The 24,331-nt window shown below is 36.0% G+C and overlaps 1 protein-coding gene and 1 long non-coding RNA gene across 6 annotated transcripts in view; one reads left to right on the top strand and one right to left on the bottom strand.

The window, feature by feature from the left end:
* gxylt2 (glucoside xylosyltransferase 2) overlaps positions 1-21,867 on the top strand; it is a 30,063-nt gene extending 8,196 nt beyond the window's left edge. Inside the window, exons 2-7 of one of the 5 annotated variants that reach the window (XR_012407396.1) lie at positions 7,506-7,701; positions 12,266-12,397; positions 12,493-12,744; positions 15,292-15,415; positions 17,040-17,436; positions 17,530-17,733. Coding sequence is in view for 1 of the 5 variants with exons in the window: in NM_001110200.1 (NP_001103670.1) it covers positions 7,506-7,701; positions 12,266-12,397; positions 12,493-12,744; positions 15,292-15,415; positions 17,040-17,212; positions 20,954-21,133 (1,057 nt within the window). In the remaining 4 variants the exon portion in view is untranslated. 5 annotated transcript variants of the gene reach the window in all.
* LOC141386348 (uncharacterized) overlaps positions 1-24,331 on the bottom strand; it is a 68,255-nt gene that overhangs the window by 976 nt on the left and 42,948 nt on the right. The window lies entirely within an intron of this gene.

Here is a 24,331-nt window from a genome sequence, read left to right on the forward strand (position 1 = left end):
ACTTAGATTGTTATAATGCATAAGGATCGGTGGTTTGTGCATCATGCACATTACATTTCTGTTTTGTTCCAGCTTATTTTAATTTTATGCTTATGTCATGTGTTTTTGGTGGAGCAGATAATTGGTCATAGAATATTTGTCTGCTTCACAAAATGGTTCATTTTCTTAATATTGTGCACTCTAATTGCAGCCTTACTTTATTTCTTTATTTTCTGTGTGTGTAAATTCTTGCTACAACCAAACATGCATAAATTGGTGTACTATACCAAAAGCCAGGCCTGACATTATAGCTATTTTTGTTGTACGATATATTGCACTAAAATATATTGTGATAAACATTATAGTCATTTTAAGAGCATTTTATGCCACTCATTATATAATAACATCACAATGCAAGTACACTCTTCCAAAGAACACATAACCTTTTTTCTTATGAATATTTAAATTCATTTATAGTCTTTTCAAAAATTACTTATCGGATTCAGAATGTGATAAAGCATATCCTAAATAAATAATTCATGTTAATAAAAAGTGCAAGGTAAAAAAGTAACCGAGGTTGTGATATCTGCAAGATCTATTTTCAGTTGTCAGGCACTCATGAAAATATACTATAGTAATTCATAGTATTTTTTTATTCATACTGAGACACCTCCGATAGAAATAGACAGGTTGTACAATCAGCTGAAATGTTGCTAGAATTGGTTCTTGTGTTGGCCAATATATATTACCATTACGTCACCAAAAATTATTGAGGCCATGTCCATGTGTCGTGCGACTTAAGTCATTGGGCCCTATCATACACCCGGCGCAATGTGGCGCAAGGCGCGGCGCAATCCTTGTTTGGTAGTTTCAGCTTGGCACAAGAGTCGTTTTGAGGCGTTGCGCTATGCTGTTTAAATAGCCAATGCATTAGCGCTCATATGTGCGTCCATAGGCGTTCTGGTCTAAAAAGGAAGGCGTTCTGAGGCGCACTGCAGGCGCGTCGCTATTTTGAGAAACTAAAATAGATTTTTCATTAGACCAAAACAAACCCAGTCTAATCTCCGGCGCTTACACACTGCTTAATACGCACAAGAGAGCAATAGGCAAATATCTTTACATATGAAAAAAATTAAATAATAAGGATATATATAGGATATAATAAGAGTAGATATAGGATATAAATATAAAGGATTAAAATATGACAAAACATACCATTTTCTAGCCTACATAAATATGAAAAATCACTGCTTTTATGTCTTCTTCATCTCGGGAGGCCTTTTCAGTTCATTCATAACAATTTGCTTTTGTATAATGTTATTATTATTAGTAGTATTATTTATTATATCCATATTTATATTTGTTTTATTAAAAACAAGCTTAGATTTGCCCACCTGTCAGGTTTTAAACCATATGGGGCACAGCATGTGTTTAAGGATATAACACAGGTTTTTGAACACACTTCGATAATATTGTTCATTTATTCGTTTGCTGGAAATTAGAACTGAATTTAGAAATAGTTTTGAAACAAATATTTGTGCTTAACAAACGCAATTAATTATTTATAGACTAATTGATGTCTGTGCGTACAAGGTTCCAAGAGGTATCCAAGAGCGAAAGTGAAAGTGATCCATTATCTCTCATTCTCATGGACCATCAAAATAGAGCCCATAATGTTGATTATTGTGACAGACCTACCGAATGAATCTATAGACATACTTTTTACAAGTTACTGTCACACAACTAATCAAGTAACAATATTTATATCACAATTCTTATATAAACTGTAGAAAAAGAGCTTTCATTTTCTTCACTATGAAAGCAGACAATAGAAGTCCACCCTTTTTCGTGTACATTCATTTTTGGATCACTTTTCAGTTGAATTCATTTTGGCAGTCAGGTTTCACTTCGTCTGTGTTCAGTTGCGTAGCTTAAAAGAAACAATCAGTATCAGCCTTAAAACTATGTGAGTAACTCTTTTCGCACAGTCTAAATGTTTCCAGATGTATCCACTCAGACCGCAAGAATTTATATTAGATTATCAGCGTCTGTGAACATTTCGTCTAGATTAAAAAAGGTACCAAATTCAGTAGTGTGTTGGTTATATTTGAGGTTTTATGATCATAACGTAATTGCATCTCAGTCTTGCATAAATGATTGAAGAAATGAAAAGAATAAATAGTTTGATATCATTCAATCAGACCGCTGATGAAATTCCTCTTGCTGATTTAGTGGTGTAAACAAGGGAAGCTTTTTCCACAGGAAATGTAGCCTTCAAAGCAGATTCTACAATCTTTTGTGATGCTAGACTGTTAACTGTAATAGGTAAAAAAAAAATCATTTTAAAAATGAGAAAATTCTCTTTCAGGTATGCTTCTCTATTGTCAAAGCCCAAGGTGTTTCTGTGTTTTTCATATTCTTACATTCCCATCATATCAAGGTCCTGGGTTGACTTAAAATGAGAGCAAGAGTGTTTGCACGTCCTTGGCTTAATGGAAGCTCTTTGATGTCTGTCTGAAAGGCTGCGTGCCTTTCTTGCGGTATGAATTTGTTTCCTCCACCAAAGCCTTGGATAAATGAAGGACTTTTTCCCCCCTCAAAGGTCGTCTCTTGGGTAGCGCTGAGAGGGTTAGAGAGCTTACTTCCCCAGAGTGATAGAGACTCAACATGAATCACAAAAGCAAACACTGCACCAATAACTATTATGTTTGAGACTCAAGACAAGGAAATGTGTATTCAAGTGAAACTCCGGGTCACGTAGATCATGACGAGTAAACGTGCAACCGTTCTGTCTTTCTTGTATTATTTTTAATATAAATTCTTATTACACACTGTGAATACTTATTATACACTGTGAATATAACATAAGGTGGCACGGTGGCTCAGTGGTTAGCACTGTCGCATCACAGCAAGAAGGTCGCTGATTCAAGTCCTGGCTGTGCCACTTGGCATTTATGTGTGGAGTTTGCATGTTCTCCCTGCATTTGCTAGGGTTCCTCCGGTTGCTCCGGCTCCTCCGCAATCCAATGACATGCACTTTAGATGAGTTGGATAAACTAAATCTTCTGTACCGTAGGAGTGTGTGTAAATAAGTGTGTATGGGTGTTTTCATCAACAAAGGACAAATTAATAACATGACGGGATAATACAGAGATGCATAAATGGCTAATACCTTCAACACTGAATCCAAAATTGCTTATGAATTCAGCAGCAGGTATGCTTCTTATAAAGCTACATGGCAGAGAGAATGTAAGGCCCAAACCCAATTCTATTTTTGTACCCCTAGCTCTTCCCTATGGCCCTTAAAACCGAGGGTGAAGGGCAAGGGCTTTAAAATTCACTCCTAAGAATTGGGACAGCACAACAGCACCTACACATGTCATCATATGTCATCGCGATCTCTTGCTTCATATGAGATCAGACGATGGCGACTGCTGTAGTTATTCCAGTTGTCTTATTTTTTGGCATTTATCTTTAAGAAATCACTGAAGGCATATATTATGTTATCATACTGATATAATGTGGCAATAAGACCGTAACTTTTCTGTGTATTTACACAGTGGCCATATTCATCTATGTAAACACACGAAAACAATATTAATATTATAGCAGACACTGTAAAAAGCTTATTCCCAGACTCTACACTTTTCTGACAGGGGATTTGATTGTCATCGAGTAACAGAATGTTGTGGGACTGCTGTACAGGAGTTATGATTATGGATTATAGATTGCGAAATTTAGTGGTTTTTATTTTAGTTTTTTTTTTTTTTTTTAAAGCATGACAGTAAAACACGAACGCGGTGCACGAACATATGCTTGTTTTTTTTTTTGAACAATTTATAGTAATGAAAAAAGAAAATACTAATTTATGGATCTTTTTACTTCTGGGTGCTGTTATTCTGCCATTGTGGCTGGTGTACTCTGGGAAATTTTCTTAACCCTTGGTTTCGAGTGTGGTCCTGAAAAATATTCGTTCGATGAGCTATTCACCCCTTCCTCCTTGCCCTACACCTTCAAGCTAAAGAGAATTGGTACACCCCTACCCCTTCACAGGAACGCACAAAAACGAGGGGTAGGGGTAAGGAGAAGGGCTAAGGGGTAGAATTGGGATTGGGTCTGAATGAATGCTCTGCTGAAAACATTAAAAGGGCCAGCCCAGAGACCAGAACTAAACCTGACTGAAAAGTTACCAAAGTTGACTTTATGCCTAAGGCTAAGTTAACATTGCATGTTTTTGATAATCGTCAAATTGTTGTTGTTTTCACACTCCATGACTATGTAGTTGCTGTTGTGTTTACACTGCATGATAGATCTGGTGGAAAAACACAGCATGACTACAAAACAATTACAGACAAATCTGTCTTGCTCACAAATGCACTGATAGGTCATAAGATGACTAGGGCTGTAACGATACACCAAACCCACGATTCGGTTCGTATCATGATTTTTGACCCACGATTCGATTCGTATCACGATTTTTTATTTTATTTTTTTCGTGTGGGGTGGGAAAAAAAAAAGATTTTTAAAACTATTTTAATAAAATAACATTTGAAAAATCTTTATAAACTAAACATCAAAGAACAATATTAACTATGCAAATTATTAACAATATAAATAGCCATATATAAAATAAATAAATAGCCAAAGCTATATCACTTCTGTTTTCTTTTGTAACAAAATACTGTTGAAAAACCAAACTAATTTCCATTGTGTAGATGGTTCAAGCATGTTGAAAATTATTTTTCAATCAAGTTCTCTTGCATAGAAAAAGTAAATTAAATAGCTAGGGATGCTCATTTCATTAATTTTGCTAACCGACAACCGCCGCTAATCGGTTATTAACAGTGAACTGGTCAGATTACTATTAATTTTATATTAAACAAATTGACGTGTCTATTTTGTGTATGACACATTAAATATTGCATTTTAAAATACTGATTTATTTTTATATATTAATAGCGGAACAGAACAACAGAGCATCTTCACGCACCTGCAGTGTTTAGCACAGAAGAGCAGAATAATCTATATAAAATGAATAAAATAAATAGGACTGCCCTAAATTATTTTCACTTAAATAATTAATTTATATTACAAAACGAAAATACTGACTGATTCTTTTTAATAACCGGCATAGGCTTTTTTTCCAATCATATGTTTATTTCTTCCATCAAATAAAAATTGCAGACTTCCTCAAATTGCTTGCTCCACTGAAAATATGCATTTATTTAATGCCCCGCTGTTATTATTATAATCACAAAACCTTTTACATTTTAATAGAAATCCTTATTTTAAAGATTATGTCCTGATATAGCCTATGGTTTCCTCTCTCTCCCTCGCGGTTCAAGTGCGCGCGCTGCGTGATGAAAAGACAACAACACGCGCGCATATGTAGACTTTTTGTAAACAGTTTGTTTAAATATGATATTGCATTAATCTGCGTACATGCTTTAAGCTGTAAAATAATAAGTAAAGCCTATTTGTTGCGTTTATTACGCAGATCCAGGTCAACATAAGCGCTGGTTCTGCATCAACAGGTCTGTATCAAACAGCAATATTCTTCTTCCATTTTGCTTCTTTGGCAAATGTGTCAGTAGGCACGGGTTATACGTTATCGTCCCGCAAATTAAGTATGCCTTGCAGTTAAACAAGGGGCCAAAAACGAGGCGCACCTTACTGCCTTTATGTTGACAAGGAAAAAAGAGGAGGCGCGATCCTCTTATAAACGACTGAATCAGCTGGGTATCGATTGTGCAAAAGTGTTGCTGTCTGTGTTGTTACAATTTTAATATTTAATACTATTGTGATATTCAAGATTTGTATATTCATACAGCTCTGGATAACTTAAAACAACGATTAGACCTTCAGAGCGGTGTTAATGCGTCCTGAAGTAAAGCGAAACGGCTATAAACTCCAGCAAGATAGAGTGATTAGAGCCAGAGCCATATACCTTTATCTCTAAATAAAGTAGGCTATAACTATAGAAACTGTGTTTATTTTAACTGAAAGCTTCGTCGTGTTTTCTGACCTCACGCACCTGTCAGTCAGCACTCCCAAAGGTTCAAACAGAAATCGCACAGCACGGTTACAGAAAAGTTTGCGCTGTTACCTGACATCTGATGAATGCCCATCCCTCTCTGCGCAGCCACATTAACAGTGTGAGCAAATCATCGTATATGAGCTAAAAATCCGGCCGCTTTGACAGCATTGGCAATGTTTCTGGCGTTGTCGGTTGTCAAGCGGGGTTAAGTTGGTTTTGTTTTTGATATTCTTGACACATTCAGACGGCCCCTTACTAAGAGCTCCGTGCGAGCTCTCCCGGCTAAATATTGCGTGGGCTTAAACGGAGCAGTGCTTGTAATGTCGAACGAAAAAAAGTGTTAATTAGCTCAACTTTTGCAGGCACGCGTGACGTTATTGGAAAGGTATCACGGGGTGGGTGTGTCGCGATTCTTCCTTATTACACCGCGACACAGGATCGTAGATCTGAGTGTCGCGATTTCGATTTTATATCGTGTATCGTTACAGCCCTAAAGATGACTCATGGTCACGTGCGTACCCTGCAAAAATGGTTTTGATAATGTACCATTCAAATGGTCTGTGTGAATAGAGGATTATGAAGAAGGACATGTTTGGGGGATGCAGGGAACAAGGAGTGTGCATTGTGCAAATAGAGGGGAAAAAAGGTGGTCATTAAATAATTTTGCAACAATGCAAAATGTTTCTTTGTTTCTGTTTAATGTTATTGCAAAGCTTATTGAGTCTGATATTGTGGCATCCTGCTTACTCATTGGCTGTTGGTCATCATGTATGTTGTTTTTTAGTACTCATTCAGATGGCATGATTTTAAACCAGTCAAGTCCAGATATTAGCATGCCAAAAAGTATACAGGCATTTGCTATTCTTTCTGATCACGTTTTTGTTGATTCACGCTGTAAGATTTGTCTACGATTTCATGCTATTGTATGTGATTTCCCAAAACCTGTCAGCGAGCGAAATCTGGTCTAAAAGAGTGCAGTGTGAACTCTCCATAAGTCAGTGAACCGTGAAAGAGATGATCAAGACCTCTACATCATCTCTACTGCTTTTCTGACTGATGTAACTTGCAGTTATGTGTTTTACATAACATAAAATATTTTTGTGGAATTGCTTTGAAAATATTATAAAATACTTGCATGGCATAGTCACAAATAAATTATATATGCAGTTTCATCTCTGGTCTTGATTTCCACGTACACGCGCACACACATATATCTATATACACATACATGTTCTGTATAATGAAGCTTGCCCTTATATGCTCTGGTCATGTTACTTGCCAAAATCTGACTCTGAATTGTTTACTCTTGAGTCATTTAAAGAGGTTTTCCATGTGCCTGAAGAGCCATGTTCAGCATACGGAGTGTTTTATGAGCGTGTCGTCTCAGGGTTTGAGCCAGCTGATTAGTACCAGATGTTTTTGTTGTTTACGTCACGGTTTGGATGAGTTTTGATTGATTTAAGCTTTTTTTTTTTTTTTTTACCTCTAGGCTTAAAAGTGAGGTGGGGCGCCCCAGGTCAAAGGTCACACTGGCAGAGGATGTCATGCACCTGGCAGTGGTGGCTTGTGGGAACCGTCTAGATGAAACGCTCAACATGGTGAAGTCAGCGCTGCTGTTCAGCATGAAGAAGATCAAATTTCACATCTTTGCAGAGGAAGACTTGGCTGAACAATTTGAAAGAGGGGTAAGAGCATTTCCTAAGATTCTTTTATCCATGTTGTGGCACTTGAGTTTTTCTAAACTTTGATTTTAATACCTAGACCGAATTAAGCAGTGGCAAATGTTTGATGAATGTCCAACTGCCAGTAAGATTTGAAAACGAGAGAAGAAATTGCTTTATCTGCTACATTTTCAAATCTTACTGGCAGTTTGACACATGTGATTTTTACAAATGGTATTGTTAACAAATGATATGGTTTCTTGTGCCAAAGTGCTTTAAACTCACTTGATATCTTTAACAGAATAAAAACTAATGCAAATGATAAACTTTAAATCCCCAAATTTGCCATTAATCTACTAGCTCCTGGTCAACAATAACCCATACTTGACACTGAAGGCTGATTTATACTTCTGCGTCAAACGCTGGCGTATGCTACAGCGCTGACGCATAGCCCTTCGCCGTGGCCATCGCCGTCACTGACGTGCACCTCTCATAAAATGTAACTACACGTCGCAACGACGCGTAGCATAAGCTCTGTGATTGGTCGGCTTGGTAGCGCTGACGAGTCTGGGCGGGACAGAGAGCCACGCGAATGGCGCGAGCGATTGTTTACAAGTGTGGAATCCCGTGAAGGAGCTCCGGATGGAAAGTTTTGTATTGTGTTCACCTCATAGTTAAAGTTTTTGCACGTCCACCGGTTCATGCCTCAAAATGAGCAAGTTTGAGCCACTTGTGCATCCCGGAAGAGTTTAGGAAAAGCAAAAAAGCAGAGAAGAAACTCGACACAGAGGAACATTTTCACCTCACTGCCTACTAGCGTTTCGGAAGTGTTAATGCAGACCAACAGAGACAGCGCGCAGAAGTATAAATGCACAGCCACGCGCGTTGCTTGCGCCGTGGGTTACGCCGGTCACTTGACGCAGAAGTATAAATCAGGCTTGAAGATTCTGTGATGTGCACATCTGCAATAGTCACATTGCAATATTGATTCATAAACGATATATTGTGCAGCCCTACTTAGTATTAGCTCAATCATGTTAATACAGAGTAATTAAAAAAACCTACTTGCAATATGACGATTTCTACTACATTGTTATATCACAAAATTGCCTTAAAATCTCAGTAATGCTCATTATTTCAGCGACAATGCATTGCGCTGAAGCACTGCATTACAGACAAGCTATGTCTAACTAGCTCTAACTATGCAGCATTCTTGGACAGAAAAAAAAATCTGGCACACATTTTGGGCACAATTTTGTGGATGAATGCTCAATTCTGATTCTTTTTCTCGCAGATACTTTGTCTACTCGTGCTATGCCAGAATAACTATTGGGGGGTTATTTCATTGCTCTGATAGTAATTCAGTTTAATTGCTGATAGGCTGTTTTATTATTTATTAAGTAGTTTCAGTAAATGCTGAACATTTCTGTTTGGTTAGTTGTTTATTATTTAAATAAAATAAATTAAAAATCAGTTTTTTTTTGTTATATTTGGACATATGGACCTTTTGCAAAACTTCGATAGGAGCTGAATCGGTCTTGCTCATGTGATTTTAACAAAATTATTATAATCAATATTCATAAGGAATGTTTTTTATACCCCAATAATTAGCTATACAATATATTTGCCACAGGATTTCTCTGTATGTTTAATTAGGCTGTTGACAGAACCCTGACTGTCAATTGTATTACACTAGTGGCTTTGTGGTAACCCTCAGACAATGTTGAGCTAACCATGATAGCCAATCTGGTGAGAAGAGTAACGTGAGAAACCTCATGCATCTATCGATCTCTTTAAAACTGTCTAAACACATTATTTGATTGCTGGTACTGTGCTTCTTTTCTACAGTCGAGAGAAAGACAAGTGTTTCTTTCCATAGAGGGACTGTTATTGAAAATAGCAGCATATTGTTTTTTTACACTTGGCCAGTGCTTTCTGAGAAGTGCCCTCTGGCCCTGATCTTGATCTCATTCTGCATTGTATTCCTGCAGATAAAGGAACTGAAAGCTTTGAAGAGCAACAGAGAAGGAATGCAATGTCATTTGTTATTCAAAAAATGTCCTGAATAGTTTCCTGCAGCAGTAGTTGTTTGGCCATCAGCAGGTGTTATAAACCTTAACTGCTGGGTTATAAGCAAAAAGTGGGTTGCAGATTAGTCCTGATGTTGTTAAAGACAGCTTGAAATTATGAAATGGAACCAAACATATAATTATAATTGGGTTAAGAACAAAAATGTTGTTCATAAATTTGGCTGTTGACACGGACTTAAACAAACTCTGAACTTACACAAAAGTTATTATCTCTTGGATTACAGCTAATAATGATAAAACTACACTATTCTCATAACAGTTTTGCTATTATTTTGACAAATATGTATTGATGTGATAATTCACGCATTTGCTATTGTTTATATGAGTCAAAGATGAGACATCCCATTTTGTTATCCACAATAAATTAAATAGTAACACTTCAGTTTATGTAACAGTTTTCACTATTTACTGGTGGCTTAATAACTGACTATAATTAAGACATTGGCTGTTTATTGCCTAATCCTAATGTCTAAATGTAGCTGCTACCTATTATTAAGCAGCAAATTAGGCCTTTATTGAAGCAAAAGTCATAGTTAATGGTTTATTAAGGGCGAGAATGGGGTATATGCACAGAATTTAAATTTTCAGTCAGCCAACCAAAGCGCTTCCTTCCTAATCCTAACCTAAAGTTGGTTTCAGACCAGACAAGAAGCACTGCATTAAATTCAGTTTTTCCGTGCCATGTCTTTAAACTATCGAAATGTATTTTACCTCAGTATTTCCAATAGAGTTTATGCACTAGCGTTTACACGGTCTATCATCTTGTTTTACGCTTAAACAACTAAATGAATGCTTAAGTCTATCTAAATGATTGTATTATTTTACAATTACATTACAACATTGATGCTGTAAAATGAACCTTGTGAAACGGAAAATAGTCACATTAATCTTTCACAGGAAGTTTACCGCTTGCTGAAAGCACTAGCTGTGCATATAGCCCATTGTGTAATTATTACTTTTTTTTTTTTTCAAATGTCAAAACGGATGAAAATTGTTCATGCAAATTTGTTATTCAGAGTGATGTTAGATATACCCTTATTCATCCCACAGCAGAGAAAGAGCTTGGGTTCACTTTATGCGCAAAACTGGATTATCACATAAAAGATGTGCAAATAAAGCAGCGTTTCCATCCAACAAGTCAAAGCGAGCAAAATCACTTAGTCACTTTCTGATTAACTGGTGCCAAATATTAACAGTAAAAACGGAATTTGCTGTGGAAGGAGAGGCTGCATGAATCTTTTACCTATATAATACATGCACCTCCGAAGGCAATCCTTATATGCAGTGAACGCGCAGTGGCGTTTGAAGACGAGAGACGCAGAACACAAGACGCTCTTGATTTCGATGGTCATTAATAATATAATAACACTAATACTGAAAGGGTTAAGGCATTTTAGAATGACCAAAACAACATTTCAGATGTTTTACAATGTGCTCAGCCTGATGGTCCGTCCATTCAAACACATTTTTATTATCACATGATCTCTTTAAAACAAAATCAAAAAAGACTTGTTTTAATGCGCATACTGGAATGTGTTCGGTAAAAGTGATTCCATTATAGTTTATATATTAAATAGTTTTTCCACTCGGCTATGCGTATACGTTTTTATGCGCATTTTCCGAATTTATGTGCATCAACCTTTTTTTATGCACATATCCAAAATGCACATAAAAATAGGTGGATGGAAAAGTAACTAATGAAAATGTAAAATCAAGGTAAAACTATAGGATCGCGGTCCACTTTTCTCTGACGTTTGCTTTCGAAAATACTGTTGAATGGGTTTATTGAAGGGTTTAGGTCAGAGATTCGCTAGGTGATCTCTACGACGAGCGCCGTCTTCACATTGACATGTACAAGAACAATGTGTATCTCTAATGTACAACAATAATGGCTTGAATAATACCCCATTGAATAATATCAAAACCACCTATAGAAGCACTTTCTCTCACTCTTTCAAAAAAAACCTCCAAAAAACGAAAAAAATCTCCTATTGTAGTGCTAAATTCTCTGAGAACAAAAAAGGTATATTGTCACTTCTTGTATGTGTTGCCACTTCTTGTTGAATCGCTGAATACCTCCTCAATTGTAAGTCGCTCTGGAAAAAAGCATCTGCTAAATGACTAAATTTGAAATGTAAATGTAACAAAACAAACTCAAATTAACGTATTTTAGATTCACAAAAGTGTAGACGGCGTCTACAGTGGATTTGTCATCTGAAATGTACACTAAAATGTACCCAGAGCAATGTATTTTAAGTTTCATAAAAAATTTAGACTGAGGCTTGCATTTTCAAGGAGTGTAGCATTATGGATGGACATCTTCATGACATTCAATAAATCACAGTTCTTGCCAATACCCTAAAATGTTGCTCATTTGAAGGATTGCTATAGGTTTCCTTGTACACTTCTCTTGGCTGACACCTGTAAGCAATAGATGTGCGGTTTACCCGAGTCTGACAGTCCTGACGTTGACAGATTCTTCCAATTTCCCCTCACAGTTCAGTCAGTGGCCTCAGACGCTGTCCTCCAGGTTTCACTACAGCATATATCCAATCACCTTCTCTGTGGGGAATGCAGACGAATGGAAGAAACTCTTCAAGCCGTGTGCCGCCCAGAGGCTATTTCTTCCTGTAGGTCCTGCCGGTTCATGTTCATTTTTTCAGTTGTTTGTGCTTTCCATCTCACCGCCACTCTGACCGTAACCAGGCATTTCCTCTAATTTCAGGTTATCTTGAAGGATGTGGACTCTCTGTTATACGTGGACACAGATGTGCTGTTTCTCCGGCCTATGGATGACATCTGGAAGTTTCTGAAGGCGTTCAACAGCACTCAGTTAGCTGCTATGGCCCCAGAGCACGAGATCCCCAAGATCGGCTGGTATAGTCGCTTCGCCAGACACCCCTATTATGGAGTCACAGGGGTCAATTCAGGGGTCATGCTAATGAACCTCACAAGGATTCGTAACACTTTGTTCAGGGTAAGGAACAAGAGAATTAGATGTATATAGCTGATAGATAGACACTGCTCAGCATATATAAGTACACCACTCACAATTCTGTCTTTTAAATTCAAATTTTAATAGGAAGCTTTACAGTATTATATTTGTGCGTATACATTAGATTAGTCTGTACTGAAACCAAATCTGGAGCTTATCTAACTATATAACTTACGATAACGGTCCAAAAACTAGCACACACAAATTTATATGTTATAAAAAAAACATTAAAAACAAATAAAAAAAAGAAAAAAAAAGAAAAAAAAGAAAAATTGAGTTGAAATTTTGTAGTTTTTTCGCAATATTTTCCATGAATTTACTTTTATCTTTCTATTACGTTTTATCTTTCTATTTCTAAATATGTTTGGTGACTTAAATATTATTTTATATTGTTTAATAATTCTGTCTTGTTTAAATGCACTAAAATGCATTGCATATATTCACAGAGAAATAGATAAAAAATACTCCTTTTTTTTACTCCTCAATTATGCTGAGCACTGTATATATTAAATGGATGTGTACAACAAACATCTTATCATAAAGCTCTAATTTCGTTCAATTGATCTAAAATCATAGTCTGTATTTTAAACTTTTAATATTAGAGTTGCATGATATATATCTATTGATATATTACTATATCAGTTTTTGGTGGACATTAGATTGTAATATATTATGTAAAATCTCAAGTGAAATTAATCGTTAAATACAATAATAATTAATAACACTGCTGAGTGTATTCTTTAGCTTTTTTATCAGAATTATTTCAGTATAATTTATTAGCGTTTGTTTATTTTTTAAGTTTTTTTTTTTTTTTAAAGTTTTTACTTTTTTTCAGTTTAAAGTTTTTGTTATTTTGTATTTGTATAATCTTGGTTTAAATCTATATTGTTTTTATAATGTTTTTTTATTAATTAATTAATATATATATATATATATATATATATATATATATATATATATATATATATATATATATATATATATATATATATATATGTTTAAATGTATTTTATTTCAAGTAGCAAAAAATAATTTTTTAAGTTTTAGTTTAAATAACTATAATAACAAGAGAATATGCAGTATTTTCCACACTATAAGACGCACCTAAACGGCTTATATTTGGTCAAAAATTAGCCATTCGCCTCATAATCCAGTGTGCCTTATGAGTGCACAGCGGTCCGAAATCGGCAAAAATGTTGTTGTGCGACTTTGGTAAGTGCTCTACTTGATTGACTGTTGGAGCATTTCCTAGAAATGTAATAAGTACACTATGTACGCTGGCAGCGATTAACAAAAGAACTCCAACCACTGGACATTGGTGTAAACAGTGCGTTCATAATAAAGTTGCGACTCGGGTGGGGTAGGAGCGATAGTTGACAGACGGCGAACACACCTTTACTAAGACTGATATGCAGCCCCGTAGCTGCCTGGGCTAAGGTATCTGCTTTAACTGTTGTCCGAGCATTCGCGAAAGCCGGTATAATTGCTAAACAGCCAACCCGGCATATTTAATGGTGAACTTGTGCAACTGTACAATTCAGACACAGAAGATGAGACTTTGTTAGATTTGGGGGATAAGATTGATTAAAAAATTATGTGAGTTTATTGTTAAAAAGTAGACTAAGTTCAGGCAAACTCACTGTTTTGCTTCCATTACCTTTATTGTAGACGTTTTAGTATGTGCCTTATAATACGGTGTGCCCTATGTATGGGTTATGTACAGAAATAGACCCTGTAAAATAGACTGCGTCTAAAAATCTGGTGCGCCTTATGGTGTGGAAAATACGATAATTATATTTTATAATATACCTTATCGGTTGCAGCTGCAAAATATGCTGGATAAGTTGGCGGGTCATTCTGCTGTGGCAACCCCTGATTAATAAAGGGTTTAAGCTAAAAAGAAAATGAATGAATATACCTTATAATTGTTTGATGTCTTTGACCTCTGGCATTTAAAACAACACATATTAGTTGCCTTGGTTTTATTACTAAGACATTTCAAAAATCTGACACAAATTGGTAATCTGCTGTGACTTGGCAGATTTTTTTTTATTTCTACATACTTGCAGATATATTAAATGCAATACATTTTTGCTGCATCGTTTTTCTGTGCTTTATTACTAAATATTGTCTGTGTTTTTCTTGTGTGGTTTATTCCTCTTAAATCATGGGCTTAGGCTTTGCTCTTCGCATGTCTTCTGAGGTTTCTTTGCACATTTAAAGCCTTTTAACCTCGGGCTGTTTATAGTAGGCAGTGATGGAAGTCTACTGATTGCCATCCGTCGAGTAGAGAGAGAGAGAGAGAGAAAGAGAGAGAGATAGTGGGTGAGAGCAGTCTAGATTAGCATATTTCTGTAACTCGGCTAGAACTGTAATTTCCAACCCAAGCACATTTTCAAGGCTGTCTGGGGGGACAAAAAGAAAATTTCTTCTTCTGAAACAACCTCAATTTCCATATCAACAGCTGTCTGAGAAGTGGCTGCCAGACTCACTGTTGAGGAAAATAACCTGCCACTATTGATTTTACAGAACAGTATGATCGCCAGCGGTCTGTCATGGGAAAATCTGCTTCACCCTCTCTATCAGAAATACAAGAACCACATCACATGGGGAGACCAAGACCTCCTCAACATCATCTTTCACTACAATCCAGGTGTGTGTGTGTGTGTGTGTGTGTGTGTGTGTGTGTGTGTGTGTGTGTGCGTGTGCGTGTGTGTGTGTGTGTGTGTGTGCGTGTGCGTGTGTGTGTGCGCGCGTGCACGTGCGTGTACGTGCGTGTGTGTGCTTAATTATGATTCGACAACATTGGCTGAAACAACTATGGTGTTATAATGTTATTTTTGAAGTACCCTGGGGTACAAAATGCATTGTTTTTATGTGTTTGTGTGGTTTTTATATGTGCATTTTGCTAATATCTTGTTTTTAGACATGTCTTTTGGTAATACCATGGCATTTGTTTTGAAGTAACTTGGAGTATTTTGTAAATATTATGGTATTTATCAAAACACTTTTGATTTTAGCATGTTTTTGGTTATTAATACTCTATTAATAAAATGCATTTTTGGACATATACCATGGTAACACCATTCTACAAAGTATTTTAGTATTTTATAAATACAATTGTTTCACAATACCTTGATTTTGGAGTGTATTATTTTGGGCATGCACTATTTTAATATAATGTTTTTGGACATTTGCCATGGTAAAAGCAGGGCTTTCCACAGAGTAACGTGGAACCAGGGCTGCATATGATATTGTTTGAGCATCGATATCGCAGTGTGTGTGTTCGCAATAGTCACATCACAAGATATGCAATGTTGAGTTGGGATTATATTTGACCAGAAACCACAGGTCAAAATACACAAGATTTGTGGGGACACTGCAGAATTTAACTTTAACAGTTTGAAAGTTTAACAAAGTGACTGTATGCCTGTGACTGTATGAGCATTGTAAGAGAGCTTAAAGCATTTTAATAGAGCATAAAGAAGTTTAATAAAGATTCATTTGATTAAATATATTATATGATGAAGACCGTAATTGCGAAATTGTATTCATATCGCAATATATAATACAGAATAAAAAAATATTGAAATGTTAGATTGTTTCAATATCATGCAGGCCAACATAGTACTATGGTAAGTATCAAAGTACTTCAGTATTAGAATGCTTTTAACAATAGAAAACAGTGGATGATAAGATTAGTAAGTGTCCACATCGTTGTGCCTGACTGAAACTTGCATATAAACCTGCATATTTTCTTTTGTTTTTGTTGATTTGTGCTCTAGTGTTACAACGCTAGTTTAATTGAGGTTTTTGCCGGAGGCTTAAATCCAATTTGAAAAGCTGTTATTTTCCACACGAAGCCCCGCAGCTTTGCAGTACATCTCAACTAAACTTTCCAAGCCCTGGATTGTTATTTCTAGCACAGAGATAGAAGCCAAGCGCTATATCTTCCCAGAAAATCAAAAAGACGTGGTATGACACAGCAGTGTTTCAACTCTCTCCTTGCTCGCTCTTCTGAAAGTTGCCGTTTTATCTGGGCTGTGTAGAGATAAGAGCGTTTTTTTTGTGTAAGCAAACAGTTCTCTTGACTGGAACAGGTGTGACAGATACTGACAGGTGCAGTTATTAATGTCTCTAAATTGGCGAGACACTTCGCAAGAATATGTGCTTGTTTGACAACTGTATTGGCACAGCTCCAAATACTCCAGTGTTTCATGAGTATATGTTGTTTGCTGTTTGGAAATGACGTTGAATATTCTTGTTTGTGTCTGCAGAATGTCTGTACATATTCCCTTGCCAGTGGAACTATAGACCCGATCACTGCATGTATGGAAGCAACTGTAAGGCTGCGGAGGAGGAGGGGGTTTCTATTTTACATGGCAACCGAGGGGTTTATCATGATGACAAGCAGCCTGCCTTCAGGGTGGTGTATGATGCCATACATGAGGTGAGCTGAAAGGAGATTATTAGATTTTAGAACTAATAAAAAGGCAGTAAAAATGCCTAAAAAGTATATATGCATGTATATAATTGAATTTAAATAACGTAATAAATCTAACTTTCTCTGTCACTTTGCAATTATTTAAAGGGGTAGTTCACCCAAAAAATGACAAGTTACTCACTATTTAAGTGTCCTCAAAGGGTTTCAAGCCTTCATGCATTTCTTTATTCGTTCAACACTTAAAGGATATTTTGAAGAATGCTGAAAACCTGTAACCTTTGACTTCCATAATAATAAAATTCGATGGAAGTTAGTGGTTACAGGTTTTCAGCATTCTTCAAAATATTATCTTGTGTGTGTTCAACTGAAAAAAAAGTAAACTCATTAAGGTTTAAAACAAGGGCGAACTATCCCTTTAATAAATAGAGCTATGTGTAAGAATTGATCACATTTTTATTGCTGGTGTGTAAACCGCTTGTAACAAAAAAAAAACAAACAAACAAATAAACAAACACATTTTTTATGTGAAATGGAATGTTTTTGTCGGGAATATCAAAAGTATGTGACTGATAATGCTGCCAGGGCTGTTCTGTACTTCTATGTGTCATTTAAATATCAGGGATTATGGTAACAGTGTAGATACATTCACCAGCCACTTCATTAGGTACACCTGACCTAATGCTTGTTAGTGCAATTTTCTGATCAGCCAATCACATGGCAGCAACTCAATGCAACAGGCATGTACACAAGGTCAAGACGATCTGCCGCAATTCAAACCGAGCATCACAATGGGGACAAAAGGTGATTTAAGTGACCTTGAACATTACATGGTTGTTGGTGCCAGAATGGCTGGTCTGACTATTTCAGAAACTGCTGATCCACTGAGACTTTCACGCACAACCATCTTTAGGGTTTACAAAAAGTGCTCTGAAAAATAGAAAATATCCAGTGAGCGGCAGTTCTGTGTGCGCAAATGCCTTGTTGATGCCAGAAGAGAATAGCCAAACTGGTTCCAGCTGATAGAAAGGTAACAGTAACTCAAATAACCACTCGTTACAACCGAGGTCTGCAGAAGAGCATCTCTGAATGCATCAAACACATCAAACCAGTGCTACAGCTTACCTGAGTATTGTTGCTGACCATGTCCCTCCCTGTATGATCACGGTGTACCCATCTTCCGATGGCTACTTCCAGCAGGATAACGCATGTCATAAAGCACAAATAATCTCAGCCTGGTTTCTTGAACATGACAGTGAGTTCAATGTACTCAAATGGCCTCCACAGTCACCAGAGCTCAATCCAATAGAGCATCATTGGGATGTGGTGAAAAGAGGGATTCACATCATGGATGTGCTGCCAACAAATCTGCCGCAACTGTGTGATGCTATCATGTCAATATGGACCAAAATCTCTGAGGAATATTTCCAATACCTTGTTGAATCTATGCCACAAAGTATTAAGGCAGTTTTGAAGGCAACATGGGCTCTAACCTGGTACTTGTAAGGTGTACCTAATAAAGTGGCTAGTGTAACTCTCATAAGAAACAGTGCACTTATTACAGTATTTATGAATCTTTGTTAACGTTATTTAATACAAATACAGTCATTCGTTTTTGGTTCTTAACTCACAATGCATTAAATAATGTTAATTCAAGGAGACTGCACTCTGAATGCACAATGCAGCACTTCTATTTATTCTCAAATGATTTAACACCCTCAGCATTTGCTTTGTTAGCACTGAAAATTATAAGGTAGACTGAGCTGGCAAAGACAAACGGATCTCCGTTTGTTAGTGCATTTTCATCTGTTCTTAACATCACATTTACGTTTAAAAAATGGATTTTTAATTTAATAAATTTTGTAAATTCTCAAAGTTGCAGCCATTTTTTTTAAATATATACAATTATTATAATTTATTTTTGTATTATTTATAATTTGTTTATTTTTTCCTTACCCGCATTCGTATTATACAAATTTGTGTTTTGCTTATTACCTTTGTTATTGTTTTGTTTTTTTAGAAACTACAATTAGCATAGTGTTATACCATAATAACAGTGTAATTGTAATGACCTCATCTGTCAACATGACAAATGGCGAATTGCAGAGCTTGTGCAAACACGTCATTATCTCTATAATATGATGCTTAAAGTAATTAATATAGTTTTCTTTATATTTAAAAGGGCACCTTTAATGCAAAAAATCTCTTTAATAATGGGGTTTAATAACAGTCAGTGAATACAACTAGCTTCTAATAGTAAAAATGTATTCATTTTGTTTTTTTTATAATCACACATCATAAAAACAGCCTGCAGAAACACTCTGATTGACATTCTCCCTTTGTATGTGTCATTAGAGGGGGGAAAGCACTTCAAATCCATGATATAAAACCTCAGCTGTACCATCACTGTAATATCTTTAAAAAAAACATAGCCTTCTTTTTTGGTATAGCATAGTATAAAGTTTTGATAATATGAATAATTAATACAACAATTGTTTAGTTTGTAAAATTATTTATAATCTGTCAATTTCTGCTAATTCGTTAAGAATTTTTTGCTCTTACATCAGAGAAAATATCTCGAACGACATGCTTCATGGCAAGAGAGAGGGGAGTTTATTGTCCCTAGATGTAAAACATAATTTAGCCAATCCTCTTTCTTATAAAGCCACATGACTATGGAATTGTCTTCCAACAAAATTAATCACATGCACAAACTACAAAACGTTTCGACGTCTGTTTGATTGGTCTCTGTTTAGTCTGTATGATTTGTGTCTGTAGGTTTCATTCATTCATTCATTCATTTTCTTGTCGGCTTAGTCCTTTTATTAATCCGGGGTCGCCACAGCAGAATAAACCGCCAACTTATCTAGCGCGTTTTTACGCAGCAGATGCCCTTCCAGCCGCAACCCATCTCTGGGAAACATCCACACATACTTATTCAGACACACACTCATACACTACGGACAATTTAGCCTACCCAATTTACCTACACCATACGTCTTTGGACTGTGGGGGAAACCGGAGCACCCGGAGGAAACCTATGCAAACACAAGGAGAACATGCAAACTCCACACACAAACTCCAACTGAGCCGAGGCTCGAACCAGCGACCTTGCTGTGAGGCGACAGCACTACCTACTGTGCCACTGCGTCACCTCAGTAGGTTTTAAATTGACAATTTTATAAGTTTTTTTTCTTTATTATTATTTTTTTTCTATAATTGTTTAGGTTTACCTGTCCAGGGACTGCAGGTGAAAAATAGCAACCTTGCTAAAACCTGGCGCAATACAACTTTGAGGTTAATGTAATTTTGTGCAATTCAATTCAATCTGAACATCCTGGTAACCACATAACACGTCTTAGAAATAATTTTCAGAAAACATAAGCCTAATTATTTTATATAGCATATTTTGAATTGCCCATAAGACTTATAACAGGAATCATAACCCATTTGTCTTTGCCAGCTCTGTATACCTTCTAATTTCCAGTGCTAACAAAAGGGTGTTGAATCATATGGGAATAAATAGAAGTGTTGCATTGTGCGTTCAGAGTGCAGTCTCCTTGAATCCCTCCTTGAAGGCTAATAGCGGGAAAATGTCTCTTCAAGAGGAAGCCTTTTGAAGGCTTGAGTCACATGGGCCCCTCGGCTGTTTGCAATTCAGACAGATATCACACATAGCCCTTGTTCATCATGTCTGCACACATATACCAAACACTGCCTTGAACATAATGTCTTTATCTTCTCTTCCAGTATCCCTTTGAGGAGAACTTGTTCCAGTCTTTGTTTTACCCTCTTCAGACTAAGTTCCTAGACACGGTTAACACCTTGTGTGGAAGAATACCACAGGTGTTCCTCAAACAGATTGAGAAGAGCATGAAGGCGGCATATGAGAAAAAAGTGGTGCGCCGTGTCCGACCGCCACACAAGTAATGAGCCTCGACTGCATTTCCGCATTATAATGAAGAGTCTCTGCCTGCTGCTTGGATCTGGGGTTATTTTTTTCATCAAGAACGAGCAATGCCATGGGCGAGCTACATTTGACCCAGTATGAGCGTTATGAGCCTGAGGAGTGGGAGATTTAAGCAGCAGACTTGGTTTGCTGGATTTATACAGTGATGCGGCATGATTGCAACCATTTAAACGGAGATTCAACCAAATGGGTCTCCAGCTGGGGGTTACCAACCACCCCAAAGTGATACAGGAGATTCACTGGAAAAGCACATCCAAAAATATGGATTCAGAGCTGTTTATTTACAACTGTGTTGTACTGTTTTGCAGCATCTAGTTCATTATGTTTGGTATATTAGACAATTGAAGTAATGTGTGTGTCAGTACATTTGATCTAATTCTTGTGTTTAAGTGGCTGCACCAATTTGTGCATTCTGCTGCTTAATAGCATGAGATAAATCCTTGTTTTCAAGCCACACACACACACACACCGTAAATGAATGTAGCACACAGAACCAACCAAAGAGAATTAGCCTGTCAGCCTTCAGAGTTTAGTAAGATGTACATTCAATTTAAGCACAGCCCTAATGGTGGATGTTCACACTGTTTACATTGAAGATGACTTATTAGTGAGAGTAGAAAGGAGTGTGATTTTGAAAGGTTATATATATGTATGTGATGTTGCCTGTTAATATATGTAAAATGTTATGATAGAAGATTTGGCCTTCTGTGAGAATTTTTTCAGACATTTTTGAGTTTTTAATCACATAAGAAAACCTGTAACCATTGACTTCCATAGTTTTTGTTTTTCCTAATATGGAGGAATATATAAAGCTTTTTTCAAAACTTTCTTTCATGTTCAACAAAAGAAAGACACGGTTTGGAACCGCTTGGGGGTGAGTAAAAGAGGAGTACATTTTAATGTTTGGGTGAACTAACCCTTTAAGTCATTTGTCCTGTATTTTGGTTGCTTATTCTGATGGTCATAATGGATTTGATGTTTATTATGTGATGGGATTTTCTTTGAGGATGATATACAACCGAGCCATTTGTGAGAGCTGCTCACAAGCTTTAAGTGTTCAAGTATATTAGAAATATTCAGTTCGGTCGAGTTTAGACCCACTTTGTTGTTTTACCCTGAGCTTTGTTGGAAGTCTGTAGTCTGCCACATTGGGATTAAGTTAATGCGTTCATTTGAAATAAATGATTTCATTAATTTGTTAGAGGTTTGTACATTGTGACAGTATTATATACATAAGATCTAAATGATAACAATACACACATTTAACCCTTATGTCCTGTTGGGGATGTTTTCATCCACTCTGGGGTGTTTTTGTGTCTTTATTTGGCCATTACTTTTTCTGTGTTTCAGCTAGCAGAATGATTTTGGTGACAAATCTTATTTTGACTCATATTTTGAGAAAATGAAAAAATCTCAACAATACAATCTGGGCAAATTATTTCAGGGATGAAAACATTTACTTATTTGAACTGCTGTAAAAATGCATCAGATAAATACTTTTTTTTTTGCATAAATCTGTTAATCAACCTCAATCATGATCAAAACTATTAAATTGTTTAGAAAATTACAGGATTTTAACTATTTAATTGACAAATTCATAAATGATGTCACTGATTTGGTGGAAAAGCACACAAAATGATGTATTTTAAATGTAAAAAGTAGTTGTTGACTGGATTTTTTTAGCTTTTATCAAAATCTTGGACATGTATATCATTATTGCCTTTAATGCATTGTTTTTGATTGATTTTTTTTTTCTCTCTAATTTACTGTTGGTGGCTGTTTTTTCCCCATTGACTTTTATTATAACCACATTTTTTTTTATAAAACCAAGACACCATATAATCATGCAGTTTTGATTGTTGCTGGTTTTCCTTTGTTGGGAAGAGGTAAAATCTGACCTGATAACTGATCATCAGTGTGGCACTATTTACCCGTTAGATAGGCATATTAAAATATGTGTATGTGTGTCTGTGGTTGTGTGAGACTGACTTTTTTTTAACGCACTTATCTTGATGTGTCTGAGAAAATCAAAAGATGCATCTCAGCTCTCAAAACTACATGGAGTAAACAAAAACAAAGACTGTGTATTTATGCACAATCAAATGTGGTTATAATGGAAGTCAATGGGGCAAAAACAGCCATCAACAGTAAATTAGAGAGAAAACATTCAAATCTATCAATGCATCAAAACCAATGTTGTTATTAATATTTCATATGTCCAACAAAAAATCCAGGCCACAATTAATTTTTAGATTGAAAATATGTCTTATGTGTTTTTTTCATCAAATCAGTGACACCATTTATGAATTTGGCAATTGAAGAGCTAAAATCCTGTAATTTTCTAAACAATGTAGTAGTTTTGACTTAGGTTTTAGGACTAAGGTTGATTAACAGATTTGCAAAAAAAAAAGGGAAAAAAGTATTTATCTGATGCATTTTAAGGCATTTTAATTAGGTGACAACAAAAGGGTAGTACATTTGAACAGTGCACATGGGGTTAATAAAGATTTTAAGCACAGTTTTTAAATTAAATGCTGAATTTGGGAAAAAAACAAATGTATAAATAAAAATGTCATTATCTCAGAGGACAACATGATGATTTTACCCATCTCATTTTAGAATTTGTAATCTGTAAGTTTTGTTGTGTAATTGCAGCCTTTTACTGTGTTGACTGTGCTTTTTTTGTGTGAATGTGGGAAAATGGGTGTGTTTTGATGTGTGTTTTTATATGTTCATTAGCACAATGTGCTTAATTATATTTGTGACTAGTTTCCAACCTCCTGTCACTGGTCTGGGATCAGTGATGAGATTTATTTAACTGGAGACTATTATTCATCTCATGTTATGTTTGTGTGAAAAGATGGAGCACCAGGAATGTTCTTCTCTCGTGTTTTTTTTTCTGTTCTTCTTTCTAAATGTCTTATATTATATGTATTATTGTCCTTTTATACAGAAGTATGTCAAAAATGTAAAGAATAAATATGCATTATTTTAACATTGTCTTATGCAGTTCTTTTTGCATAATGTATTTTTGTATGTTTTGTATGGTAGTTTAAAATTCAGGAGCAACTTTGGTCCTACCTGTGCTTATTAAAAGAGACGTATTCAGTTATAAATAGTCTATTAATTTCAGTCAGGTTGTTGTTGTTGTTAAATCG

The sequence above is a fragment of the Danio rerio genome, chromosome 6 (genome assembly GCF_049306965.1).
Source record: "Danio rerio strain Tuebingen ecotype United States chromosome 6, GRCz12tu, whole genome shotgun sequence".
Lineage (NCBI taxonomy): Eukaryota > Metazoa > Chordata > Actinopteri > Cypriniformes > Danionidae > Danio > Danio rerio.